Source organism: Erinaceus europaeus, chromosome 20 (assembly GCF_950295315.1).
Source record: "Erinaceus europaeus chromosome 20, mEriEur2.1, whole genome shotgun sequence".
Lineage (NCBI taxonomy): Eukaryota > Metazoa > Chordata > Mammalia > Eulipotyphla > Erinaceidae > Erinaceus > Erinaceus europaeus.
Window position 1 is genome coordinate 46,868,506 of NC_080181.1, and position 25,648 is coordinate 46,894,153.

Consider the following 25,648-nt stretch of genomic DNA (forward strand, 5'->3'; position numbering starts at 1 on the left):
TGCACTTCACTGTCACTGAGCAGAGGACTGGCTGGCTGTCTTGTTATGGCATGTTTTGTTGTTGTTGTTGTTTAACCCTGCAGGCACAGACACAGCCAGCAGGAGGCACTGTGTGGGAACTCAGACTCTTTTTACATAGGGGAGGAGCCCAGGAGGTTTTCAGCATGTTTCTATTTTCGTTTTCAAATACATGTGTGTATTATTATTTTTTCACCAGAGTACTGCTCACCTCTGGCTTATGGTGGTGCAGGGGATTGAACCTGGGACTTCAGAGCCTCAGGCATGAGAATCTCTTTGCATAACCATTATGCTATGTACCCCTGTCCTACATGTGTTTACTTTTAAAGATTTATTTAAGAGACATCAGAGCAATGCTCAGCGTCAGCATATGGTGGTGCAGAGGATTGTACTTGGTGCCCTGGGTGTGCAAGTCCAGTGCATTTGCCACCCCTGGCTCCAGCACATTTTTCTTTTTCTTTTCTTTAAATTTTTTTTTTGATAGGATAGAGAAATTGAGAGAGGGGCAGACACCTGCTTGATTGCTTGTGAAGTGACCCCCCTTGCAGGTGGGGAGCCAGGGGCTTGAACTCAGATCCTTGCTCTTCATACAATATGTGCTTAACCTGGTGTGCCACCGTCTGGTCCCCAATTTTTGTTTTTCTACCAGGGCTATCACTAGGGCTCAGTGCCTACATGATTATTTCACTACTCCCAGCAAATATTCCCCTCCCTCCCTTTATGTACTTATTTTCTTTCTTTTTGACAGAGAAAGAAATTAAGGCAGGAGAGGGAGATAGAGGAGAGAGACATCTACAGCACTGCTTCACCACTCATAAAGCCTTCCCTCCTGCAGGCGGGTACCGGGGACTTGAACCTGGGTCCTTGTACCCTGTCACGTGTGCACCCAGTCAGGTGCACCACCACCTTCAGCACAATCCTCCTGCTAGTCTTCTGCTTACTAGGTCCTCAGCCAAGGGTGGGGGCCTTAGAAAGAGGGAGGGAAACAGACTCTGTTTTCTGTGCTGTTCCCGGGCCATCATTCTCCCGTCATTCGCATTCTCTCCCAAGGACCCTCCCTGTAACTGCAGCTGCGGAAATAGGGATGTGGGTGGGGGCGAGGGGTGGGAAGGGCAGTGCTGAGGTCTGAGGGTTCACACCACTCATCCTCTGCTTGTTTTCAGGACCCCTGAGATGCCCATGAAGTCCCGGCAGTCCTCGAAAGCCAAGTTGACTCTCTGTGCCAGCACATCCCAGCACTCGGTACTGGGGAAGACCAGGCCCAGCGTGGTTGACTGAGACCTCCCCTCCGCCCGCCAAGAGAGCTGTGGTCATGCTGGGGTGCTGGCATTTCGGGTGCTATGTAAATCTCTCTCCAACTAGAGGAAGGACTTTAACAGGCATTGTGCAGGCTTACCAGGCTGAAGCTTCGATCCCATCTAAAACTCTCACTTTAATTGTGAGAACCCTGCAGGATCTAGAGCTTCTAGAAAGCTTTTTCTTTTTTGTCCCCCTGCCCCCCACCTAAGTGGTTTCTCTGATCTGCAAAAACCTGGACTCATCAGCAGGACTGGCTCAAGGGCTTCTCTTCCAAAGTTCCAAGCGTCACATGCAAAAAAGGAGACCCGACATCTGACTATGCGCAGAAATGGAGCAGTTATGATTCTACAAAAAGAACAACCTTTTTCTTTCTCTCTTTTTTTCTTTCTCTCTTTGTAGGGAGGTATTAAGACTTGAGAGTAACATAATAAAAGGAAATTAGAATGTTCTGAGGTCAGCAGGTTCTTGTTTTGGGAACTAGACTAGTAGAGTTGAGTACATTCACTTCTGTAGTACTAGGCCTCACTCATGCTTGGCTGTGCTGTCCAGCCACATCCCCAGTCATCAGTATGTTTTTCTATTTATTTATTTTTTACTTTTAGCCTCCAGGGTTATCACTGAGGCTCGGTGCCTACACTACGAACCCACTGCTTCTGGAGGCCATTTTTCCCATTTTGTTGCCCTTGTTATTGCTGCTGCTGCTGCTAGGACAGAGAGAAATCAAGAGAGGAAGTGAAGACAGAGAGGGGGAGAGAAAGATAGACACCTGCAGACCTGCTTCACCACTTGTGAAGCAATCCTCCTGCAGGTGGGGAGCCGGGGGGGCTCGAACCAAGATCCTTACGCCGGTCCTTGAGCTTTGCGCCATGTGCACTTAACCCGTTGCACTACCACCCAGTCCCCATTTTTTAAAAATTTTATTTGATATGGTAAGAAGTTCAGAGGGTGGGGGGAGGGGAAGAGAGATAGCTGCAGCACAGCTTTACTGTTTGTGAAGCTTCCCACCACCACCCTTCAGATGGGGAGCAGGGACTTGAACCTGCACCCTTGTAAAGTGTGCACTCAACTGGGTACACCACTGCCTGCCCCCTCCTCAGCATGTTTTTCAATCGGGGCTGTCTCAGAGCACCTCAGATCCTGAAAAGGCTGATCTGAAGGACCCAACTGAAACTGCAGGTGTATGAGAGTGGAGAGAGCTGAGCAGGAGAGAAGCCAACAGGGAGGGATACTGAGTCCCTGCCCTCCTCCTCTTCCTCTTCTGTGACCTCCATTCCAGGCTGGTTGCCTCTCAGGAGCTTCTGAGATGGCACAACCCTTGGCCTTCCCCCCGAGTGTGTCCCCAAGGTCAGCATGTGAGGGGCATAAAGAGTGTGAGTACTCATTTCCAAAGTGGTTTTCCATCTCTTGGAGGGAGGCTGTCATCATTCTTGAATGAACAGAGCAGGGAGTCTGGGGCGCCTTTCTCCCTGGTGCGGCAGAGCTCTGGTGTGAGATCCAGCTGGAGTGGTCGGGGTGGCTGGGGCAGGGGATGGGCATGGCCCAGCCAGGCTGCAGGCTGGTGCTGAGATGGCAGCAGGGCACTGGCTAGGGATTTGTTTGGACACAAGACAGTTGCATCTGGCGTGCACTGTCTACCATCCTCCTAGTTCTGTGCTAACAATCCCGAGTCGTGATCTGGGGGAGGGACTCATCAACTGGAACTTTCCATGTATGTTCTCCCCAGTGAGTCTGTGCTACCACAGGAGATACACATGAATACACACATATGCTTTAATTTGAATTTAAACAGAAACCACAACACAGTCTACTGGAAAACATTCTATTGCTTTAGGAACAATAGACTGAGCTCAGATTTTTATTTTTACACATTCTTGTGACATGTCCCTTTGGAGAGAGTAGGAGATTGTTAGCAAGCTCAGCTTTTCAGATGACTGACTCCATTCTAAATGTACACTTTAAACACAACAGCCACTGAGACACTGAAAAACATTCCACTGATACTCTCGTTTAAACAACAATACAGAAGATTGTGTCTTTGCCCCATCCAACCACAAAATGATTTTGAGGACCTGCTGAGGGCTCACTCTGCTCCTGGCTGACCCAGAGACAGTGACCAGCAATGGCTCTTGGCTCCATGTTGTTAAGTACATTTGGCAGGATACTTCCTGGAGAAATGCATTTCAGCATGGAGATAAGAACAAAGATCGAAGTTCTTTGTTCCCCAAGTAGAGGTGGATCCCGTTATTAACAACCTGTTCAAGTGAGGCTCTCACCTACAAGGTCAGGAGCCAGGACAGTGATCCCAAACTAAGCCTATTTACGACTCAGGCGATCCAGTGTGTCTTGTCATGTCAGGCCGTCACTTTGACTAAATTATCACCAATACATCACTTATACAAATACCAGTACCAGTTACAGCTAAGATAGTCAGCCCAACTTTGACTGTTTTGAAATGAGAAGTCTTGGGGTCAGGAGATGGCTCACCCAGTAGAGCACACGTTTTTGTCACGTACAAGGATCTGGGATCGAGCTCCCAGCCACCACATGGGAGCACCCACACAGGGGAAGCTTCATGAGCAGTGGAGCAGTGCTGTGGAGTCTCCTCTGTCACCCTCTCCCTATCTTTCTGCCTCAACCTAATACAGGGGTGAGGAACTTTTTTTTTTTTTCCTATCAGAGCACTGCTCAGCTCTGGCTTATGGTGGTGTGACGGATTGAACCTGGAACTTTGGAACCTCAGGCATGAGATTCTCTTTACATAACCAAACCATTATGCTCTCTACCCCCTGCCTGGAACCTTTTTTTCTATCAAGGGCCATTTGGATATTTATGACATCATTTGTAGGGCACACAAAATGAACTATTAAAAATAAGCACTTATGAGGCCAGGCGGTGGCGCACCCCAAGTGCACACATTACCATGTGCAAGGACCCAGATCCGAGCCTCTGTTTCTCACTTGTAGAGGGGAAGTTTCATGAGTGGTGAAGCAGGTCTGCAGGTATCTCTCTCTCCCCTTCAATTTCTCTCTGTCCTGTCAAATAAAGGGAAAAAATGGCTGCAAAGAACATTATGTTCATAGTGTCGGCACCAAGCCCCAGTGATAAATAAACCCTAGTGGCAATAGAAAATGATATTTAATATTGCTATGAATAAAGATCAGGTTGCTCTGGCAGACTAAGTGATTTCATGAGCAGTATTCATCCACAGGACACATGTTCCCCCACATGACCTTAAAAAAAAAAATTCTACTGGAAGTGGTGGAATCATGCAGAGTCCCAGGGGAGGGACCAGTGGTGGCAGACTTGGTAGAGCACACATATGATCGCGTGTCCCCTAAGGGTCTGGGTTCAAGCCCCTAGTTCCCACTTGCAATGCTGTAGTTGTCTCTCTTCCTCCATCTCTATCAGAAGAGAAATTTTAAGTTGGGGTGGGGTGATGTGGGTAGGGGGGTGGAGGGGTTGGAGGGAGAGAAAGGTCTTTAGGAGCTGTGGAGTTGTAGTGCAAGGGGAGTGGGGCGGGGAAGAAATGAGAAGTCTGTTTGTAGAGTTGTCACCAGTTTCTGGCAATCACTGGTTTGGCAGATTAACAAAATCGATTCAAATCAACTTTCCATATCCCAACTTTTTTTTTTTTAAACAGATCTTCCTGAAAGCTTGCGGAACTTCTCCTCCATCAAATTTACCCCCCTTCAACTCCCAGAATACCTGCACTGGCCACTTTAGCGAGAAGTACAACTTGGTGTGGGGGGGTCAGTGGGAGAAACCGAGGGAAGCCTGAGTTTGAGGGATGCCCCAGCAGCCCTCAGAATTTTAAAAAATATTTATTTACTTATTTTCCCTTTTGTTGCCTTTGTTGTTTTTTTTATTATTGTTGTAGTTATTATTGTTGTTACTGATGTCGTTGTTGGATAGAAAAAAAGAGAAATGGAGAGAGATGGGGAAGACAGAGAGGGGGAGAAAAAGACAGACACCTGAAGACCTGCTTCATCACCTGTGAAGCGACTCCCCTGCAGGTGGGGACCCTTACACCGGTCCCTGCATTTCGCACCATGTGCACTTAACCCGCTGCGCTACCACCCGACCCCCAACCCTCAGCATCTCAACCTGCCCGAATCTGAGCTCACTGGGACCACCATTCCCCAGGGCATGAAGTATGTTAGAGAAGTACAGTTCTAGCAGCACTGTGTGGCACCCTGCTCCCCCGCATGTTTAGACTGAATTAAGGCTAAGCTGCCAGAGGCGCTTTTATGGGATGCTCCACCCTCAAAGATGAGAGCTATTCAAGATAAAGCTAATCTCGTAGGGCACATCTTTCCCACTACCTTCGACCATGGCCTGCCAGAGGGAGCCTCTCGTCCTCCTCCCAGACCCCTTTTGGGCCCCACAGTGCTGGGCAGTGAGTGAGGAGCTCAGTTCCTTCTCCAAACATCTATTCAATTAACATGCTCTTCTCCCACTGGGACAAAACACCCTAAATCTAATGGTTTCGTCTGAAAGTGCAAAAACTTCCTTGAGGTTGGCTGTTGTTTCTCTTATTACTCTTTTGCCCTTCCCTTCCTCCTTCTGGTTCAGGAAGATTTCTACCCTATTAGCAGTGGGTTGAGGAGTCCATCTGGGAGTTGGGGGCACATCTTCCACCCTGTGCTCCCCACTTTAATGTGAAGGCCATCCTGAACACCCAGCCGTGGCCTGAGCATCAGCAATCTCATTACTGTCTTCAGGGCCGACCTCCCACCAGCAAGGTGAAACACTTCAGTGCTTGAGGGCTAAAGTGCAGAGAAGCTGATGGACACTCAGATGGGAGCTGGTGGCTAATAGCAGAGTGGTTTATGAAGACTATGTGCTACTCAGTAACCTAGTGCAACAAATAAGTAAACAAATAATCAAGCAAAAGCAGCCCTGTAAGCAATTCTTAATCATTTGCCCTACACACAGGCCGCGCTGCAGGGTTCTAGGAATCTTCAAACTGGCCGGTGTGTTGATCTCAAATGTTATACTGAACAAGCGCTGTTCTTGCTATAATCAGAGCACTTATTTGTAAAAGGCCTGCACAAGAGAGAAATTCATTCAAGTCTTATAATGAATTCTGCTCTACGCCCTGTGACTTCTTCCTTAAGATGAAATCACTGTGCAGATTAAAAAAAAAAAAAAAAAAGTCTTCTTGATCAGACTGGAAAGAGAAAAATGTATTTTCACCTTAAAGTACATAATTTGTTAGTGTTAGCACATGCAAGGACAATGTACTCTTGATTACCTTAATCTTGTTCTACTTGAGGCATAGTACCTATAGAAAGTTAGTCATAGTGTCAAACAGATGTAAGGCATTTCTGTGACCAGGTGCAAATCAAGTAAAATAAAACAAGTTATCTCTAGATGTAGAGAACTCCAGAAAAGAAAAAAGGAAATTTTCAGGCTAAAAAGATAAAAAGTGTTTTTCTAAAAAGTCCCAACTTTCCAAAATAAAATTCTAATGACTTTTAAGGCAAGCCTTAATCTGAACCCTTCAGGAACTGCAGTTGGTGTGTAATGTAAACTGACATCACCTGGAGCACTCTGAAGAAAGCGAGAAGGAAGGGCAGTGTTAATAGTGCCCCCCACAATAAAATCAAAGGCCTTGTGTGTGGGTATGTCACCAAATCAGATGACACTTGAAACTGCTTGTTAGAACCACTGCCCATCATTCTCCTCCTGCTCCTCTTCCTGGTTATCTAGATAGAGGAAGGCCACTTTCTTCTCATCTGAAATCACCGAGGACTGGCCAGGAGCTTCCACTTCCACCCCTGCAGGGAGGAGGACCGTGGTCTCTCGTGTCCAGCCGGGGGTTGCTTCTAGGTGACTCACATCCATCTGAAAGGTAAAGGAAGTATCTTTGGGCCCCAGTACAGCCTGCTTGAGTGTCCTGGGGTCATCTGCTGATATGCTTGGCTCAGGATGGGCCACCGAACCAGCAAGCCCAAACGTTGGGGAAACAGGCCCACTGAAGGTAAGGTTGTTGCTTAAGGTCTGCATTTCTACAGGGCTGAGCTGCATGTGCCTAAATGATCTGCTCATGACTGACGCTCCCTCTGCCCCAAACATGTCCCGCACACCTGGCTCCTGAGGAAATTCGGAACTGGCCCTTTGGAAGGAGCTCTTTTTGGTCATCAGGACTTTCCTACCTACAGTGTAGCTGCGAGTGGCCTGTGTCCCCTCGGCTGAGCTATAGCCACTGCTTTCTGAATCACCTGGCTCCCTGGGCTGGGTATCTCTCTGCCTGCTGCTGAGAGACCTCTGAGACCCAACGCTGATGTGCCTGACAGACATACCCTTCTCCAGCCACTCCTGTGTGTTCACAGACCCTCCCTCAACTCTACCTTGTCTGCAAGGGGGACTAGGAACTGGATTGGCTCCCCGAGCTGCTCTCTGGAGCCCAGTTGGTGGTGCTGTTACTGAAGTCTGGGTACCCACAGGCTCTTCTCTAGGGAAAGAATTACCAGTCTCCTCTGGCCCTGCAATGACACCCTGAAATACAATGCCCCTTGCCACATGAGACTGCCCGAAGCCAGATTCCCTGTGCCTCCCAGATTCTATGCAAAACCCTACCTGGCTGGCCTCTGCCTCAGGAGGGACACCAGGCCAGGTGGCCTCTGTGGACTCTCGGCTTTGACAGGGACCAGTCATCAAGTTCCTCACAGACCAGCTGGCTGCCCGATCCAGGCCACCCTCCCCACTTACCTCCACCACCGCCGCCGGTGAGGCTTGCTCAGTGCTCCAAGTCCCTGTGGGGCCTATCTGCACGAGCCTCACTGACTGGCTTATGTCCTCCAGCACGTGTGACTGAGCTTTATAGCCCCTAGGGCTGGTGACTTCCACAGTGGCTGACACAGGACTGTGGGGTGTGACCTGCCCGGAGCCAACGTCCTCCTCTTCCTCGCCGGTGGAGGTGTACAGTTCCTGGGTGGCCCAGCGCCTGAAGAGAAGACCGGCTGCCGGGGCCTCCCTTTCCTGCTCTGGGCTCCCAGGCACTGGGCTATGTTGCCTAGCCAGGCTGTCCTGCACCACTGACTCCACGGCCCTCTCGATGTCCCTGGCCTCATCTCTGCTCAGCTCCTCTAGATCCAACTGGTCAGCGTCCACTGTCTGCGAGAGGTTGACTTCAGCCACCAGGGTCATGGCCCCACTGCCCGCGGCCTGGACTTTCTGCACATCCACTGACACGCTGCCTGGACTACCTGGGGCCTCCCTGGCCAGGGCTGAGAGCTCAGTCTTCACACGCTCGGGAAGGCTCTCTTCCAGCTGCCCCATCACCTCCACCAGCTGCTGTCTGGGCTCCTTAGGGCCGCCCCTGATGGCTGTGTGGAACTCGTGAGGGATTTTAATTTCCTTTTCAATGATGATGGGTGCGGTATGGAATTCACCTTGCTTCACTTGTCCTCTCCAGCCTGCAGAACCCTCCTTCCCCTCTGTAGAAGGTTCTCCAACACCCTGGAGCTCCACAACCTTCTCTCCCGCTGCCTCATCCCTCCCTGCCCTCCTCTGTATCCCCGGCGTCGTGATCTCATCCTGCCACGAGTACCTGATGGTGGCCTTTTCTTCGATGTGGATCTGCCCATACACAGAGCCATGGTCTCCATCCTGGTCCCCAGGGTGGTCATCGGGGGTGGACACAAAGTAACTCTGCTCTCCTTCCCAGTCACCTACGTCTGTCACTTCTTCCACCTGTGTCACGCTCTCTCGGGGCTTCTTTCCTTTCTGGTATTGCTCACCTGGGAACAAGGGGTGCTTCTGGGCACCTTCTTCCCCCTCTTCCTCCTCCTCCTCCTCCTCCTCCTCCTCAAGGCCCCCAGGGCCCGGGGACATGTCCTCAACTTCCTCCACATGGAATGGGATGGAAACATCGTGAGTCTGCTCGCCCCTCACGTAGCTCACGGGTTCCTCCACGATTTCCACATTGACCACCTTTGCCTGCCCCTCACGCCCTTTCAGCCCCAAGTGGATGATGTCACTGATCATCCGCTCGGCGGACTTCCCCTTCAGCTCCACCTCCTTAGCGTCCTTGCTCAAGAGGTGCTCCAAGCCCGCCGTGTCAGACACATCAATCTCTTCTGTCAGCTTGGACTCCATGACTATCTCTGTCCTGGCCTTCCCCTCCCCAGGGAGCTCCTTCTTGCCCATGTAGGTAACTTTCGTGTCCGGGAAGGGATGGCTTGAGCCTTCTGCCTGCGGAGACTGGGTGAACTGCTTCAGGATGTCGGACACCAGGTTCTCCGCAATGCTCTCCGTTGTGCCCATGGTGTCACTGGTGACCAACCTGAACCTGGTCTCCTTCACTTCCATCCCTCCAGTGGTCCCCCCACCAGCAAGCTCATTCAGGGGTGTCTGGAGATCTTTTGGGGACACCTCTGGGGAGCTATCCTGGACAGCTACCACCTTGATAGGGATCTCTCGTTCTCTCTGCCCTTTCTCTGCCAGCAGCTCCTTCCCTTTGGCCTTGTCCTGCCTCTGCTGGCTTTCTCTCTTCCTGGTGTCTCTGTCCAGCTTCGTCAGTTCCTCCCACCGTAAGTTTCTCTCCTCAGAAGCCTTCTCCTTGGAATCAAACATCTTCTCCTCACGCTTGGTTTGGACGATTTCCACTCTGCTTCTCTCAGGCTCCCTTGTGCCTTTAGTTTCTGCTTTCTTCCCTAAAACGGCGGTGGTTCTCTCACTTGACCGAGTACTTTCCGAAATGCCGGTCAGCACAGTGGGCTCCCTGGTGACACTGGCGGGTGTGTCCTGTGGCCTCGGTGGGAATGTTTGCACTTGAGCTTCAGTGTTCCATGAAGAGCCACGGGTTGGAGAGAGTGTTCTGAAGGTGGTCTGGCCACTGGTGGTTTTTCCGCATGTGCTTTCCTGCCTGCTAGTGGTCAGGGAAGAGTAACCAGAGCTCAGGAAACCTCTCCTGGTCTCGCTGTCCATCCCTGCCCGAGACCTGGGAGAAGCTGACAGGGCCGGGCGCAGCCCCAAGTCAAGGCGGGCAACTGGCAAAGGTGCTTTCTGCCTAAGAAACAGATTCCTCTCGTTTTCCCGCTGCACAGCTGAGCTGCTGTATTTGAACGTGTCTCTGAAATCTGCAGAGAGTGAACTCATTAGAGTCAACATTATCTCTTTTCATCTTAAACACATCACAGCAGGGCAGATATGATCATCAGTCAGATGCTACTACTACCACAGGAAGATCATTACAAATAAGATGTTTCCAATCCCCACATTACTTTTTTTTTTCTTAAATCCTGTGACGATAAAATACGACACTATAAATGCTTCAGCACCACGTGCTTCTCCAGATCCTGAGCTTAAAATATACCTCTGTCATAACAGGAATACCAAATGTGTGATCTTGAAGCAAGGCTGGTGTGCCAGAAAGGTGAGAGGTGCTAGCTTTTGTGGCTGAAATGTAACAGCATTAAGACATTTTGAAGTCACTCATCTTGACTTCGGTAAGCCAAGTGTTTCCTTATTTCATCAGACAACAGCTTCACAGTTATGATTAAACAAGTGGTGTTACTTCTCTACCATTAAATGGGCTTTTACTGTCCCCTCATCTCCACACTACATCAACAAGTCTGGAAGAATTTTCAGGATCCTAAAAAGGAAAAGACCAGAATTTAAGCCCCCAGAATGCAATGTGGGAGCCACCTGGTTTCTAACTAAGGTTCAGTGAGAAATACAGAAGTTCATAAATTGGCTTCAGGTCTAAGATCTATGGGTGAACAGCCATCTCGTGGTATTGCAGGTAATATCACAAAAAGAAACCTCCATGTATTAATAAGCACTTGATGAATTCACTATTTAGGAACACATGCCTACATCCAGTCATTGAACAGCCAAGAACCTTATCTCATACAGGAGACAGCATGGTCTGGAAGTTCCAAGCCTCAGACAAATGTTCACAGCCAGTGTTCTCTTTTGCTTACTTTCTCTTGGCCCAATATGTAATTGCAAAGATAGATTTAACTTATGAGTACTATCTCTCTGTCCTTTAAAAAACTTTTAAAAATCTACATCTTTCCAGATTTGATTTTTATCAAACATTCTCCTGAGAGAGGGGCCAAATATATGTAAATTCCCAATTTGCCATGATTTTGAACTTGGTCAGACTAGTGGGGAATGAAGCCATCCTAAGTTAGGCAGATACTTAACATACTTATGTGTGACTTGCTTAGGTGGTAAGTTCTATCAGAGTCTACAGGGCTTGAAAAATTGTTTTTCTTTACGTTACCCTACAGGTATTTAGGGTCTTTCTAGTAGGCAGGAGCTTCAAAATGAAAAAAACAGCTCTTCTTGGACTTACCATGTGGTATGTTTTCAATGTGCTCAGTCACAAGCAGAATCTCTGGATTACTTTCCCCTTCCAACAAAGCTCTGTAAAAAATAATTTTTAAAAAGACTCGTTAGGATGTAAAAGAGTGAGAAATGCCTAGAAGAGGTGCTATACCAGTGACCTCACTGTCACAGTGTCTAAAGATGTCACATGGAAGGATGACACAAGTCCATCCTAGCAGACCATCTACCCACCCGAATTAGCAATAATGGGAGGCTTGGGCCTGGGAGATAGCACTGTGGTCTGTGCACCACACTTGCATGCCCGGGGCCCCAGAGGTATCAGGTTCAATCCTAGCATCACCATAAGTCATAGCTACTCTGTCTCTCTTTCCCCCATCTCTGTATTTCTTTTTTTTTCTTTCAGGGAAATGAGCATTTATTAAGAGAATATAAGGACAGAAAAGAACAAAGTACAAGCCATGCATATAGGACCCTTACCCCCTTCTCCTCCCTACCCAGAAAGAGAGAAATGAAGGTCCTTTCTGTATTTTTTTCTCATAAAAATAAGGTATTTTATATGAGTCTACTTGGGCTTGAGGTAAAATGCAGAGCCAAGCCCTTCCAAGAGATAAGGACATAGGGCCTGGAGAGGTGGCATGAAAGGACCCAGGCAGGACAGATGTCCCCAGACTGAACAATCAGCAGTACAGGGATAAGTGAGGCCATCATGGAACTGAGCTATTGATCCCCAAACTAGGTTCCATGAGGGCGTCCTAGAGACAGAAAGAGGCCAGATGAAAGGTGGGCAGGTAAAAGGGAAAAAAGGGAGGAGGCCACCTTTCTCTACCCACCCCCACCCCAGGGGCCTCCTCTCACCCAGAGAAGCATCCTATTGTCCCTAACCAGTGGGAAACTCGATTAGGTTTTCTCTGTAGCTATGTCATCCTCCAGAACTCCAAAACAGTACTTTTCATGAAGCTGTTATTCATGTCTATAACTAGAGCCCAGTACTGGGGGCATGGGCCCGTCTGCAGTGGATGGGTGAGCACTGACAGCCATTACAGAGACCCCTGGCTCCTGGCTGCCGTGGGCAGGAGGGTAGCTCCTTTGCTAGAGGCACTCACAACATTACTACTTGTGCTTCCAAGAAACACGCAGTGTGTGGCAAAGGCCCACCAGCAACAGAAACCACTTGGAAATTTTGATGCCACAGCCCAGAGCTGGGCAGCAGAACAGAGGGACCTGAGTAGTAGTACTGGGTTCTCTTCCCAGTGACTCATATGTCAGGGCTCCCAGCAGTCTGAGGAGCCCACAAGGAAGGAAGCCTGGGAGGACCCCTTCTAAGGAAAAGAGAGACTCCACTGATGGCTGCTGGGTGCCCTGCCCAGAACCCCAGCCCTGGTACTTGCCACTCAGGAGAAAGCCAGGAAATAGGACACCAGCCCTCTCATCCACACCCCATGACCAAGCGTTTTAAGTGCCAGAAACACAAATAGCTCCAGCTCTGAGAAAATCCCCAGGCCTGTGTAGAACAGGAGGAAGATTCAGGGTGAAAGGCAGATTCTGAGGGCCTGGGTCCTGGGGTTATGGCAGAATGGGGGAGGCATCCTCGGATATGATGGAGCCAGGCTGGGACCTGGGTAAGAAGGCCAAGTTCTGTTTGGGACCTCCCCTCAGCTGGCCCCAGGGGAACCCTTGAGGACCAGCGGCTGCTCCCTTGAGCTGCCCAAGGCAGGGCTGGAAGTGCCTGAGGACTCCAGGCCACAGAGAGAACAGTGGTGGCTGGGGGCAGGTGTTCAGGACACAGAAGATCCCCTTGGGAGAATGTCTTCCTGACCTGCCACCCCTACCCCAAGAGGGCATCTCTGCTCATCGTTACAGAGAAACTTGCATCATCCCCAAATCTTTCCAGAAGAGGGGTGCTGGGACTCAGGAGGGGCACCCATCCCTTAAGGTTCACTGTGGCTAGACTTGAGGTGGCACAGGAGTCTCCTGGGTCTGAGGCTTCACTAGCCCTGGCACAGGGAGCACCCCAGGCTGCCCCAATACTCCCATCTGCCACTGCAAATGGGAAGCCTCCTCAGTGCCCCCTCACCAGGGCCCCGAACAGCATCCTGAATCTATAGCAGTCTGGGCCAAAGGGTTCTATCCAACAGGGGGTAAGAGGATCCAGTAGGAAGGGGGAGCAGTAAGAGTGGGGAGAATTAGTAGGTGGGGGGACCTTTAGGAATGAGGGGAACCAGGTAAGAGTGGGAAAAACTAGTAGGTGTGGGGGGACTAGTAAGAATGGAGAAACTGTTGGGAGAGGGGAGCTATAGGAGGAGGGGCCAGTAGGAGTGGGCCAACTATTAGGTGAGGGGAGCCATAGAAGGAACCAAAAGGAGCGGGGGAACTATTAGAGGGAGACAACCTAAAGAGGGGACCAGTAGGAGTGGGTAGGGGCATCCAATAGGAGTGGGGTAACCATCCAACCCCAGTGCCTTCCACCTTGAGCCATCAGACCTCCCTGTGAGGACAGAGACATACCGTGTTTCAAACAAAATTTAGAAAGTTTAATCCTGGACACAAACCCTCCAGGCCTTAATACAGGAAGCCAGTTAAGCCAGTGCCATTGGGTGACTTCACTCTACAGGGCTCCCTGCTAGACAAAGCTGCCACTAGGACAGGGCTCAGCCTCACGTCCTGGTCACTGACTCTGGAAAGACACACGGGGGAGGGCACAAGCCTGGGGTGGAGCCTAATCACTAACGAGTGCATTAACTACCCAGTCCACTGGGGTACCCCGCTTCCTCCCACCACCAGCACAGCCCTCCAGAGGATGGGCAGAGGCCTACACAAGCCAGAAATGACAGCTTCTTCAAACACTGCTAAAAGAAAAAAACATTTTCAAGGAAGACTCCTCATCCTCGAGGACCAGAAGCCAGTTCGACAGCTATTTTGGGGGCTAGTCGGCAAGGGAAGCTGCCTCCAGGCCTGTGGCTGAGAAATGCCAGCCCTCTGAATCACAGGCTATTAGCAGGCCGTGTCCACTCCCCAGGCTGGCTGTCTCTTCAGCAGGAAAGGCAGCATACTGTTCAGGAAAGCCCAGTCCTTGTCTCCTCAGGAGCAGGGAGGAAAGGGAGGGAAACTAATGTGGCCGCTGGATGGACTCCAGGCCCTAATAGCCCACCCTGGGCCTGACAGCCTGCAGGGCTCTGTCTGGAAGGTGGGGGGCTGATGGACTCATAGGGCATGTCTGCTGGTTTCACACCCTTGGTGGACACATGGACACTGCACTGCACACCCACCATAAGACAAAGGAGGGCATTTCCAGGATGGGGGACTCTGGAGGGCCTGGGCTCCAGACTGCATTTTCTTTTTAAATGTTACTTATTTTGTTTTAATGAGAGAGATACTGAGAGAAAGACAGAGATTGAAAGACCTGAGTACTACTCAGCTCTGGTTTATGGTTTATGGAGGGGGAGATAGAAAGGGGGAGAGAAAGACAGACGCCTGCAGACCTGCTCTGAAGCTTGTGAAGTGTCCCACCTGCAGATGGGGAAGCTAGAGGCTCAAATCTAGATCCTTGTGTGGGTCCTTGTGCTTAGTACTATGTGCACTTCACCAGATGCACCACTGTCTGGCCTCTGGAACACCTTTTTTTCTGATGTATTTTTTAAAATAGTTTACTTTAATGAGGCAGAGAAAGAGACACCAATCAGAGCACTGTTAGGCTCTGTTTTATGGTGGTGCGGGGGATAGAACCTGGGACTTCAGAACCTCAAGAATGAAAGTCTTTTGCAGAACCATGGTACTGTATCCCCAGCTCTCTGATGTGTTTTCTAACAGCCTATTCCTGGTGACTGGGGCCTCTCCCCCCACCCCAGTGTGTGTGTGTGTGTCTGCCTCTCTCTCTCCCTCTCTCTCTTCCTCTCCCTCTCTTCCTCTCCCTCTCTCTCTTCCTCTCCCTCTCTCTTCCTCTCTTGGTGTGCCATCATTTTCTTTTCTTTTTGCACTGCAGGGACAAACCCAGAGCCTCATGCATGGTACTGCTGGGTCAACACCCCAGCCTGTTATTTGGTTTTTTTTTTTGGGGGGGGGAGGAGATCAAGAGAGATAGGAAGTGAGGCAGGAGCACCAAGGCAAGGCACCACTTCATCATCCGCGATGTTCTGCCATTCCAGTGCTTGGTGCTGTCCATGGTGCTCTCTTATGGCATCAGGGAGTGAGGGGAGGGGCTCACACCTAAAGGCATGTGTTCCGCCTCCTGAGCCAGCATGAAGCCCGTGTGCTATAGCTCATAACTGCGGGTCCACAGTCTCAGTCTGTAGCTCGTGGACCAGCAGCGGAGTATCCAGAGTCAGTGGGGTTCTGGACTGGGCACCTTCACACTGTCCGGTGATTCTCAACAAGTTCTCTGTCTTTCCCTAAACTATCTTTTTCCAGATCTGGGAGTTGCCAGTCACCTGTAGCAGTGCTGCTACTTAAGTACCCTCTTGACTTTTTCCCTAAGCTTACCGTGTCTCTCCCCACACAGCACCCCCACCCTCTAGCTCCCCAGCTCAGATCTCCAGCACCCTTAAGGCCCTGATCAATCTCACCTCCTCTCTGAAGCCTCCTCTGATTTCTAGAGCTTCCCCTAAAATCTGTGAAGTCCTTGTGATTGTGATTGTGTGTGTGTGTTTGTGTGTACGCAGGCGTGCACGCATATGCAGGGGGGATTTCTTGGTTCCCTGTGTGCAGCTCTGAAGCTGGCACTCACCTCTGCAAACCAGGTAGCTCTGGAACAGCCTGGGCATACAGACACAGCTGGTGGCCACCCATCACATCAGGTCTTGCATGACAGCCCCCTCTCAAACCAAAAAGCACCAAATGTTTGGCATCACCACAGCTGTCACACAAACTCAGGTCTTGCTTGGGTTGTCCCATCTGCTTGGGAAGCCTTTTCCACATAGTCTCTTCCTGTAAGACCCAAGCCCTACCTCCTCCAGGATGTCTGCCCTGCCTGCCTCCTGGGCCCCATGGTGTCCAGCACGTCACCAAGCTTGCCCACCCCTTGTCTTCTCCTCCAGGCTACTGTGCAGTGCTTTCCTGGGACCTCCAGGACTGAACTGCAAACAGCAATATTTGCCCAAACTGTGTGGGGCCTTGTTAGGAGACTTTGATCTGTAGGTGGGGGGGTGGCCCTGGACTCTGCATTTCCAGTTAGCTTGTGATGTTCCCATGCAGCAAGGCCCCTGAAGCAGTACTCTCTGCCCTGTCACACCAAGTAGACTGGAATCAAGGGCTGGCCCCAGAGCTCAGTGCTTGCTCCCTGCTCCCACTCTGTGGGTGAGGATCAGGGGGAGCTCCTAGCAAGACTCCCTGGGACAGGGGCAGATGAGGGGGGTTAGCCACGCCCTGTCCTGGGCCTAAGGGTCTCCCCGCTAACTGCCAGGCTTCTCTGTAGCCAACATTCTGGAAAAATCCCGTGTGACTTCTTGAGGCACTTCATCCACCCCCTTCCCCCAACCCCACTCGAGCCAGGGCTGCAGACAGATGCCGCCAGGAGTCCTGCTGACCCAGCTCCCAGGAGGCGGCCAAGCCAGGTCCTCAGCAGTCAGGGAGATGCCGCAGTGGGCAGAGGCTGCTGATGTGAGCTCCAGAGGCTCCCCATCCACACCCAGTGTGACAAAGAGCCTGCTGGGGGCCAGGTGGTGGGGCACACAGGTTACCATGTACAAGGCCTGGGGTTCAAGCCCCTGCTCCCCACTTGCAGGGGGGGAAATGCCTCATGAGCGGTGAAGCAGATCTGCAGGTACTTATTTCTCTCTCCCTCTCTATCTCCTCCTCCTCTCTCAATTTCTCTGTCTCTATAAAATAAAAAAGGGGAAAGAAATAGGAAAAGATATGTGCTGCCTTCCCCCACTGATGGGTTCACCATGCAGCCACACCACCACCCCCAGGGAGCTGTGCTATCCATACCGGTAGGTGGCCACCTCCAGGCTGAGGCCCGTCTTCACCTGCATCAGCTCCTGGTAGTCCCGCAGCCGGTCAGCCATGGCCAAGGTGAGGTCTGCCTTCTCATCCTCCAGGCAGGCGATGATTCTCTACAGAGAGCAGAAGATGCTCAGAGTTTTTCTGGGCTCAGCCTCAGGGACTATCATCTCAGGACACATCCAAAGAGATAGCAAAGCTCCAGGTGGACTAAAGATGCCGAAAAGAGGGTTTTGTTCAAATATGATGTTGAAGAATGAAGTCCTCTTCCTCTTTCCCGCCTTTTTCTCTCTCTCCCCTTTCCCAATAACCCAATATTTAAAGAGTAATAGTGAGGGAGGGGGGAGAGATAGAGAGGAGGAAGATTCTACTCCACCATCTATGGAGGTTCTTTTTGTGCTTGTCCATGATGCTGCTGTCTGGTGGTAGAATCAAACCTAGGGCCTCACACGTAGTAAGGTATACACTCTACCTGCTGAACTATCTTCTGGCTCCTAAAGATAGATAGATAGATAGATTTGCCTCCAGGGCTATTGGTGGGGCTCGGTGCCTGCACCACAAATCCACTGCTCCTGGAGGCTATTTTTCCCCCTTTTATTGCCCTTGTTGTTTTATCGTTGTTGTGGTTATTATTATTGTTGTTATTATTGGATAAGACAGAGAGAAGTGGAGAGAGGAGGGGAAGACAGAAGAGGAAAGAAAGACAGACACCTGCAGATCTGCTTCACCGATTGTAAAGCGACCCCCTGCAGATGGGGAGCCGGGGGCTCAAACCGGGACTCTTACACAAGTCCTTGTGCTTTGCGCCATGTGCGTTTAACTCACTGCACTATTGCCTGGCCCCGCTAAAGGTAAACATTTATTTATTTATTTATTTAATTTTTAACCTCCAGGGTTATCACTGGGGCTCGGTGCCTGCACTATGAATCCACTGTTCCTGGAGGCCATTTTTCCCATTTTTTTTTGCCTTTGTTGTTGTGCTTATTGTAGTTGTTATTGTTATTGTCATAGCTGTTGTTGCTGGATAGGACAGAGAGAAATAGAGAGACGAGGGTAAGACAGAGAGGAGGAGAGAAAGACAGACACCTGCAGACCTGCTTCACCACTTGCGAAGCGACTCCCCTGCAGGTGGGGAGCTGGGGGCTCGAACTGGGAAACTGAGATCCTTACTCCAGTCTTTGCACTTTGCACCACATGCGCTTAACCTGCTGCACTACCGCCCTGCTCCCCCTAAAGGTAAATTTTAAATATGTATTCCATATCGAAGACTTTTAGGTTGCATGTGGAAGGCCTTTTACATGCATTCCTGTATTGTTTTTGTTGAAGATTTATTTGTTTATTTGTTTTATGAGAGAAAGAGAACCAGATGGCTGTTCAGGCATATGTGGTGTCGGGGGGTCCAACCTGCGGCCTCACTCATGCGAGTCCTGAGCTCACTGTGCTACCTCTCCAGTTGTGCACGTTAGATTTGGACAGAAATCTGGCTTCTCTCTGCTCACACTTCCTAATAATAACAAGTGCTGGATGCTTTGTCAAGCACCTCTGCCTTCAGGCACAAGTCCACTTAGGAAAGTGAAGACATTACGACCATCAGTGACAATGCTTCCGAAAACAAGCTGACAACAGCCAGGTCACTGGAAACAGGTGGGAAATGGAGTCTCCCTTCTCCCAGCCCCCGATTTCCACCACAGCTGTTATTTCTAAGCTACAGATTGTGGTAGGTGCCCTTTGTGACTGTCAAGTGTGGTAAAAAGAAACAAAAATTTAACACTTTCTTTTAAAACAAAGGAGACCACAGAAGAATCACTGGCTCCAGAGTCAGGAGGTGGCGCAGCGGGTTAAGCACAGTTGGCTCAAAGCACAAGGACTGGAATAAGAATCCCGGTTCGAGCCCCCGGCTCCCCACCTGCAAGGGAGTCGCTTCACAGGCAGTGAGGCATGTCTGCAGGTGTCTATCTTTCTCTCCCCATCTTCCCCTCCTCTCTCCATTTCTCTCTGTCCTATCCAACAATGATAACAACAACAGTAACTACAACAATAAAAAGAAACAACAAAGGCAACAAAAGGGAATATAAAAATTTTTTTTAAAAGAACTACTGGCTGTTACCCCAGCTGTGTCTAGCAGCAGCCCCCAATGCTGCCAATGTAAACAGAGCAAACAGGTCCCCCAAATCAGCCATTTTGATTTAGCTGTGAGAATTCACCTACAATGGTCACACATTTCTGGTCAAACCTCAGTGCTAGAATCCCACATTCCTTCATGTGAGAGGGACTAGAAAATCAGCTTCAAGGTTACAGTACAGAAGGTGCTAGAAACATCATGGATTACTTACTAACTCCTACTACAGATAATCTGACCTGAACATTGGCTTGAGAATTCGTAGTGATGGGCTCTTTACAAAGGCTAGACATTCTCAAAGTGCTTTGAATAAAATGTCACATGCACTCACTTCTCCAGCCACAACCACCCCCCCCCCAAGCAGGTCAAACTCTCCCAGCCCTGCCAAGGAGGCATCTCAAAGTCTCCCCCCGCCATGGGCACAGACTAGTTCAGCACCCCACAAAATATGTAGAGGAAATTCCAACTGTTGAAGAAAAAAAAAAAAAGGTTAGTTCCAACCACATTTCCATGCACATCAGTTCTTCCCGAACTGGCAAAGAGGGTGGTTGAGTTGTGAAGGGAGGGGTGTGGTATGGAAACTGTAGTGGCTGGATAAAGTGGGTATGGGCTCTGCCTCCCCAAAAGTTCTCAAACCCAGGACCAAGCCAGAGCAACTGAAACAACAGACCTGGCCTGTTAATTCTAACTCAGAAAAGAAACTTTCTCCAAATGTTATAAAAAGCTAGGGAGAGAAGCTGCTTTTTTTTTTTTTATAGTTGCTATTTAGAGAACTTTGGACCATGTCACAGCCTATGATGAAATGCAGGACTGTGCCCAGAAAGTTTGCTGCTGGTAGTGTCCAAGGAGTTCACTTTCTCTGAAGCAAGTGAGAGCCACTCTGTGCTGGGTCAGTCCCATGGACTTGGTAGGAAGGGCCTGCAGATGTCACTATCATTTAGAATCATGAATGTTAGAGCTTGATGGAACTTCAGTATTATGATGACTAATTTAATCACACACACACACATACACACACCAAAAATGCAAGAATAATAATAATGAGCATTGCTTAGGGTGCTAATTAAGTGATCTGTGGTTCTAGCCCAGACAACACTCTGAGTTCGGCTCATAATTTTATCTTACAATATCAGTGGGGTGTCTGAGATGTACCAGGTGGGTGTGTGAGAGGTACCAAGTGGGCATCTTAAGATGTCAGGTGGGTATCTAAGAAGTACCAGTTGGGTATCTAAGAGGTACCAGGTGGGTGTGTGGGAGGTACCAGGTGGACATCTCAGACACGTGCCAAGTTGAGCACTGATCTCCCTCCCCCCCCAAGCTGCCCTCCGACACCAACTCCTTCAACTGACAGAAGAGTAGCCCCTCCCCTAGTTGTTCAGTGAGTGAAGTAAACTTTGATTTCTCCCTCTCTGCCACCACATCCAAGCCATCCACAGGGACCTCCCCTCTAGTGCTGTACCCCTAGTCCAAGCCGCCAGCACTTCCCACCTAAACAAGTGAGTAGTCTCCTTAGACCAGGCTGTCTCTCTCTTTCAGAAGCAATTCCACTGGGATGCAGCTGGGTAACGGCTGGCCTCTGCTCAGACCCACCAGTGAAGTCCCTGACTCTTAGGCAAAAGCCCAGTCTTGAAAAGGCTGCTTTCCTCCACAGCCACACCCTCTCACTGAATGCTTTCTACCTCCAGACCTTCATGTTTTGTTCTAATCACTGCTATACCCCAGCACTCAGACCCCATGCCTGTGTGTTAGGCCTTCAGGTCACCAGCTGAATGAATGAACTGTGCGTGCATACAGTAAGCTATTATAGAATCCTGAGCCCCATTTCTCAAATGGGGAAACTGAGGCAAAGGGACAGAGCCAGAACTAAGGCCCAGGAAGGACAGCTGAGTAATAACCCTTAGCCCTGAAGCTGATCTATCCCTATTCTAATCAAAAGAAACTTCTACCTTGATCATGTCTTGTGGGATGGGTGGGAAGGGAAGGCTTTTCACTGCAGGCAGCCTGCCAGGTTAAGAGTCCAGGTGCAGGGGTGGAAGTCTGTTTATCAGGTGAAGCAGGTGTAAACCCACAAGTATCTTCCTGCAGACTGGCGACAAGATGGACTGCTCAAGTTTCTAGCGATCTAAACCACACATATGGGCATAGGAGCTAGCAGAGTGGAAGTACACCAGACTTGCACACCTGAGGCTCCAGAAATCCCAGGTTCAACCCCTGGCACTGCTTGCTATATGCCAAAGATGAGCTCCACTCTAGATTTTCTCTCATGCATCAAACAAAAAAAAATTAATGAATAAATATTGAACCACATATAAAACCCTGGACACTTGGATGTCAGTTCAGGGAATTCTTCATGTCTGATAAAATGGAGGTGAGGGTCTAACAGAGAAAGCACCTGGACCATCCAAGAAGGTCTACGTTCCCTTCATAACCCCTTAAGAGGGTAACCAGTGATGGGGAGTATTGACACTGTGTGTTAGTGCCTGGCTGCAGGGCGGGGACGAGTCCCATTAAGCCACATACAACATAGAAGAAAAGAAAATCGAAAGAGACGCTAGGATTATTCTGACAAGGCAGCAGAAGGAGTCTGAAAAGCATTTTAGATGGACAGGCCACCTCTGAGTGAGCCCTAGAAAAAGCAATTCTCAGGCTGGTGAAATAGCTGACTTAGAATGGTGAACTAGCTCACTTGGACAGTGTGCTGCTTTGTCATGTGTGTGACCCAGGTTCTAGTCCAGCACCCACCACACCGAAACAAACTGGTGCTGTGGGATCTTTCCCTTTCTGTCTCTCTGTCTCTCTCTGAAAAAGTTAACCAGAAGCAAGGAAACCCCAGAAATGACCTAAACACACACACACACACCCCTCTTAGTACAGTCGACTTGCAAACATGGGTTTTATACATTTCCCTTCTATTCTCCCCATGCCATGGGTGTCAGGGGCATTGGTAAATCATCACTGCTTACTCTTAAAATTCCCAGCATGTTCACACTTAAACATTAATGCTCAGTGTTGAAGGCTTTGGAATGCACTGGAAATGTTTTAAGCTGACTGGGGGAAGATACCAGATATGGAAAAGGAAGCATTCGGCATGAGAGATCTCTACAGATCGGGACTGAAAACAATCCAAGTTCTTAGTGACTTCCCCTCCGGCCCTTTACTTTCAGGAGACTGAAACAAATCCAGAGAGAAAGGGAGAGAGACTACTGGCAACCCCAGTCAGGTGTGACCACAGGGCAGTCTGGCCAGTGGTTCTCAACTACACCTCACTGCCCACCTCTCCTGCCAGAGGAGGAACTCAGCTTTGATCTGTTTCACACCACAGGCTCCACTTCAGAGTCCAAAAGGAGGAAAGGACCCTGCTGCCATCACTGGACAGGAAAGTGTGCTCTCGTCTATAGAAAGCTCTGGAAATTAGCAATCACATCAGCCAGTCTCTATCCTTGATCCACCTATAAGCTCCTGGGTGAATGCTTCTGAAAACTGTGGGGAGGAGACCAAACAAGACCACAGTCCAAAAGATGAAATTCCCGACGCTTCTGGGCTGTCACCCTTGACGACTCTCCACCTTGGGCCCTGGGGTAATCAGACCCATGCTGAGCATATGTGGCCACCTGTCCTGTCACCCTCCAGGTCACAGTCACCGAGGCCATTTGAGTTCTGGTTTATTTAAAATATTGCTCCAGGGTTATCACTGAAGCTTAGTATGTGAGGAATCTACTGTTCCTCATGGCTATCCCCCCCACCCCCTTTATTTGACAGGATAGAGAGAAGTTGAGAAGAGAGACAGAGGGAGATACCTGCAGACCTGTTTCACTCTCTGGTCTAACTTCTCCCGGCCCATGGGGACTGGGGGGCTTGAACCTGGGTCCTTACTCATGGTAACATATGTGCTTAAGCAGGTGCACCACTATCAGGCCCTCCAACTCCCAATTTGCTTTAATGCGCTGAACTGCCCTAAAACCTTTAACTCCCAACCGCAAACAGTTCTATGGAAACATGTCCGAGACTATGCGGCTAGTGTCTTTTTTTTTTTCATATTTATTTTTCCCTTTGTCTTTGTTCTTTATTATTGTTGTAGTTATTATCGATGTCGTCATTGTCGGATAAGACAGAGAGAAATGGAGAGAGGAGGGGAAGACAGAGAAAGAGAGACACCTGCAGACCTGCTTCACCGTTTGTGAAGGTATCCCCCTACAGGTGGGGAGCCGGGGGCTTACTCTCGAATGGGGATCCTTACTCTGGTCCTTGCGCCCGACTCCCCCGGTTAGTAATTTGAATTACCTCCCTGAGACCCCCGCGGTTATACTCTGGGGACACCCTCAAGGCTGTGTGAGCAGGGACCGGGCTGGGGTCAATCAGTCAATCACGGATGTCACCCTGCTGGGGTCAGAGGCCGGCCGGAGCTTTGCTTCTCCGAAAGTCTGTTTACTCTGCTGCGCACTTGCGACGCCATCCTGCCACTCAGGCCCCGGCGCCACAACTGTGACACTGCCCTGTGCCCAGGGCTCTGACATGAGCGCATCCAAGCAGAAAACATCTCTGACCGAGCCCTTTGCATCAACAGAGTCTCTGCCCTTCCCCAAGACGGCCACGGCCACCGCCACCGCCACCGCCACCGCCACCACGGGGGACCTTTCAAAAGAAAAGGGTTGTCACTAATTAAGTCCGCTCTGGAAGTCAGAGATGTTGCTCGGCTGACTTTTCCGTGAACTAGGTCAGTGCCGAGGGTGGTCTGGCAGGCTGACCAGAGGATGGGGACGAGGACGTCGAGCCAAGGGACCTGCCCCTACCCGCCGGCCGGTCTGGAGGGCAGGCTGCCCGAGGCACAGGTGCCTTCACGCCGGGTCCCCGCGCACCGATCCCGCCCTTCGGGGCTGGGGCACCTCCCGCCCCGCCGCCTCTCCGGCACCGACCTGGCGCTCCTCCGCCTGCAGCTCGCTGGCCTCCCGCATCCGCGCCAGCTCGTCCTCCAGCCGCGCCCGCAGCCGCTCCAGCTCCTGCGCCTCCCGCCGCAGCGCCTCGGCCTCCCGCGCGCACAGCCGCGCCTCCTCCTCGGCCTGGCGCCGGCTCTCCCCGCCGCGCCGCAGCGCCTCCTCCAGCGCCCGCACCTCGTCCTCGCAGCGCCGCGCCGTCTCGCCCCACGACTCGGCCACCAGCCGCGCGCAGCTGGCGTGCAGCTCCCGCAGGCCCGGCGGGGGCGCGGCGAGGCCGGGGGCGCGCGCGCGGTAGAGCAGCGGGGGCCCCGCGTGGCGCGCGCGGAGGCGCAGGGCCCGCACGTCGCGCTCGTGGGTCGCGTCCAGCCCGTCGCGCTCGGCCAGCAGGCGGCCCAGCAGCGCCTCGAGGGCGGCGCGCGCGCCCAGCGCCTCCTGCAGCTCCCGCCGCTGCGCGCTCAGCTCGGCGTCCAGGCGGCCGCGGGCGGCGCGCGCCTCCTCGCCCAGCAGCCGCAGCCCCGTCAGCTCCCGGCGCAGCGCGTCCCGTTCGCCCTCGGCCAGCGCCACGGCCCAGCCCAGCTCGGCCAGCTGCTCCCTCAGGCGGCGCGCCTCGTCGGCGAAGCGGGCCTGGCCCTCGGCCTCCAGGCTCTCGTGGGCGCGCCGGGCGCGCAGCTCCTCCTCCAGGAGCAGGTTCTCGCGCTCCAGCTCCCGCACTCGCCGCACGTAGTCGCAGAGCCGGGCGTTGAGCTCCTGCAGCTCGGCCCTCTCGGGGCCCGTCTGCAGCCCCCAGGTCATCATGGCGCCGCCCGCTTTCCGCCCGTGCCGGCCCAGTCCCCGCCGCTGTTTGGGATCCGCCGCTGCCGCCGAGGCCCGCAGACTGCGCGCGGGGGCCGGCGAGTCTCTGCTCTTAGCGGACGGGGCGGGCGGGCCGCCGCCTCCAGCCAATCAGAGCGCGGCCCGGCGCGGCCAAAGCGGCCGGACAGCGCCCTCTGCCGGGCCGACCGCGGGCGGGGACGCCGCGCGGGGCGGCGGGGGCTGCGGGGCG

General features: G+C 51.3%; 2 protein-coding genes across 3 annotated transcripts in view; one reads left to right on the forward strand and one right to left on the reverse strand.

Annotated features, from left to right (window-relative positions):
• Nucleotides 1-4,446, forward strand: part of TTC23 (tetratricopeptide repeat domain 23) — an 86,269-nt gene extending 81,823 nt beyond the window's left edge. For both annotated transcript variants that reach the window (XM_060179327.1, XM_060179326.1), the window contains exon 11: nt 1,182-4,446. In XM_060179327.1, the coding sequence (XP_060035310.1) occupies nt 1,182-1,296 (115 nt within the window). In that variant the 3' untranslated portion in view covers nt 1,297-4,446. The remainder of the gene's footprint in view (nt 1-1,181) is intronic.
• On the reverse strand, nt 3,123-25,496 carry SYNM (synemin). The gene is made up of 5 exons (XM_060179325.1): nt 24,586-25,496; nt 17,542-17,666; nt 11,627-11,697; nt 8,032-10,403; nt 3,123-7,164 (listed from the first exon to the last, which is right to left on the reverse strand). The coding sequence occupies exons 1-5, from the start codon at nt 25,399-25,401 to the stop codon at nt 6,979-6,981; spliced, it is 3,570 nt and encodes a 1,189-aa protein (XP_060035308.1). The 5' UTR covers nt 25,402-25,496; the 3' UTR covers nt 3,123-6,978.
• Between the last annotated feature and the right edge of the window lie 152 nt (nt 25,497-25,648).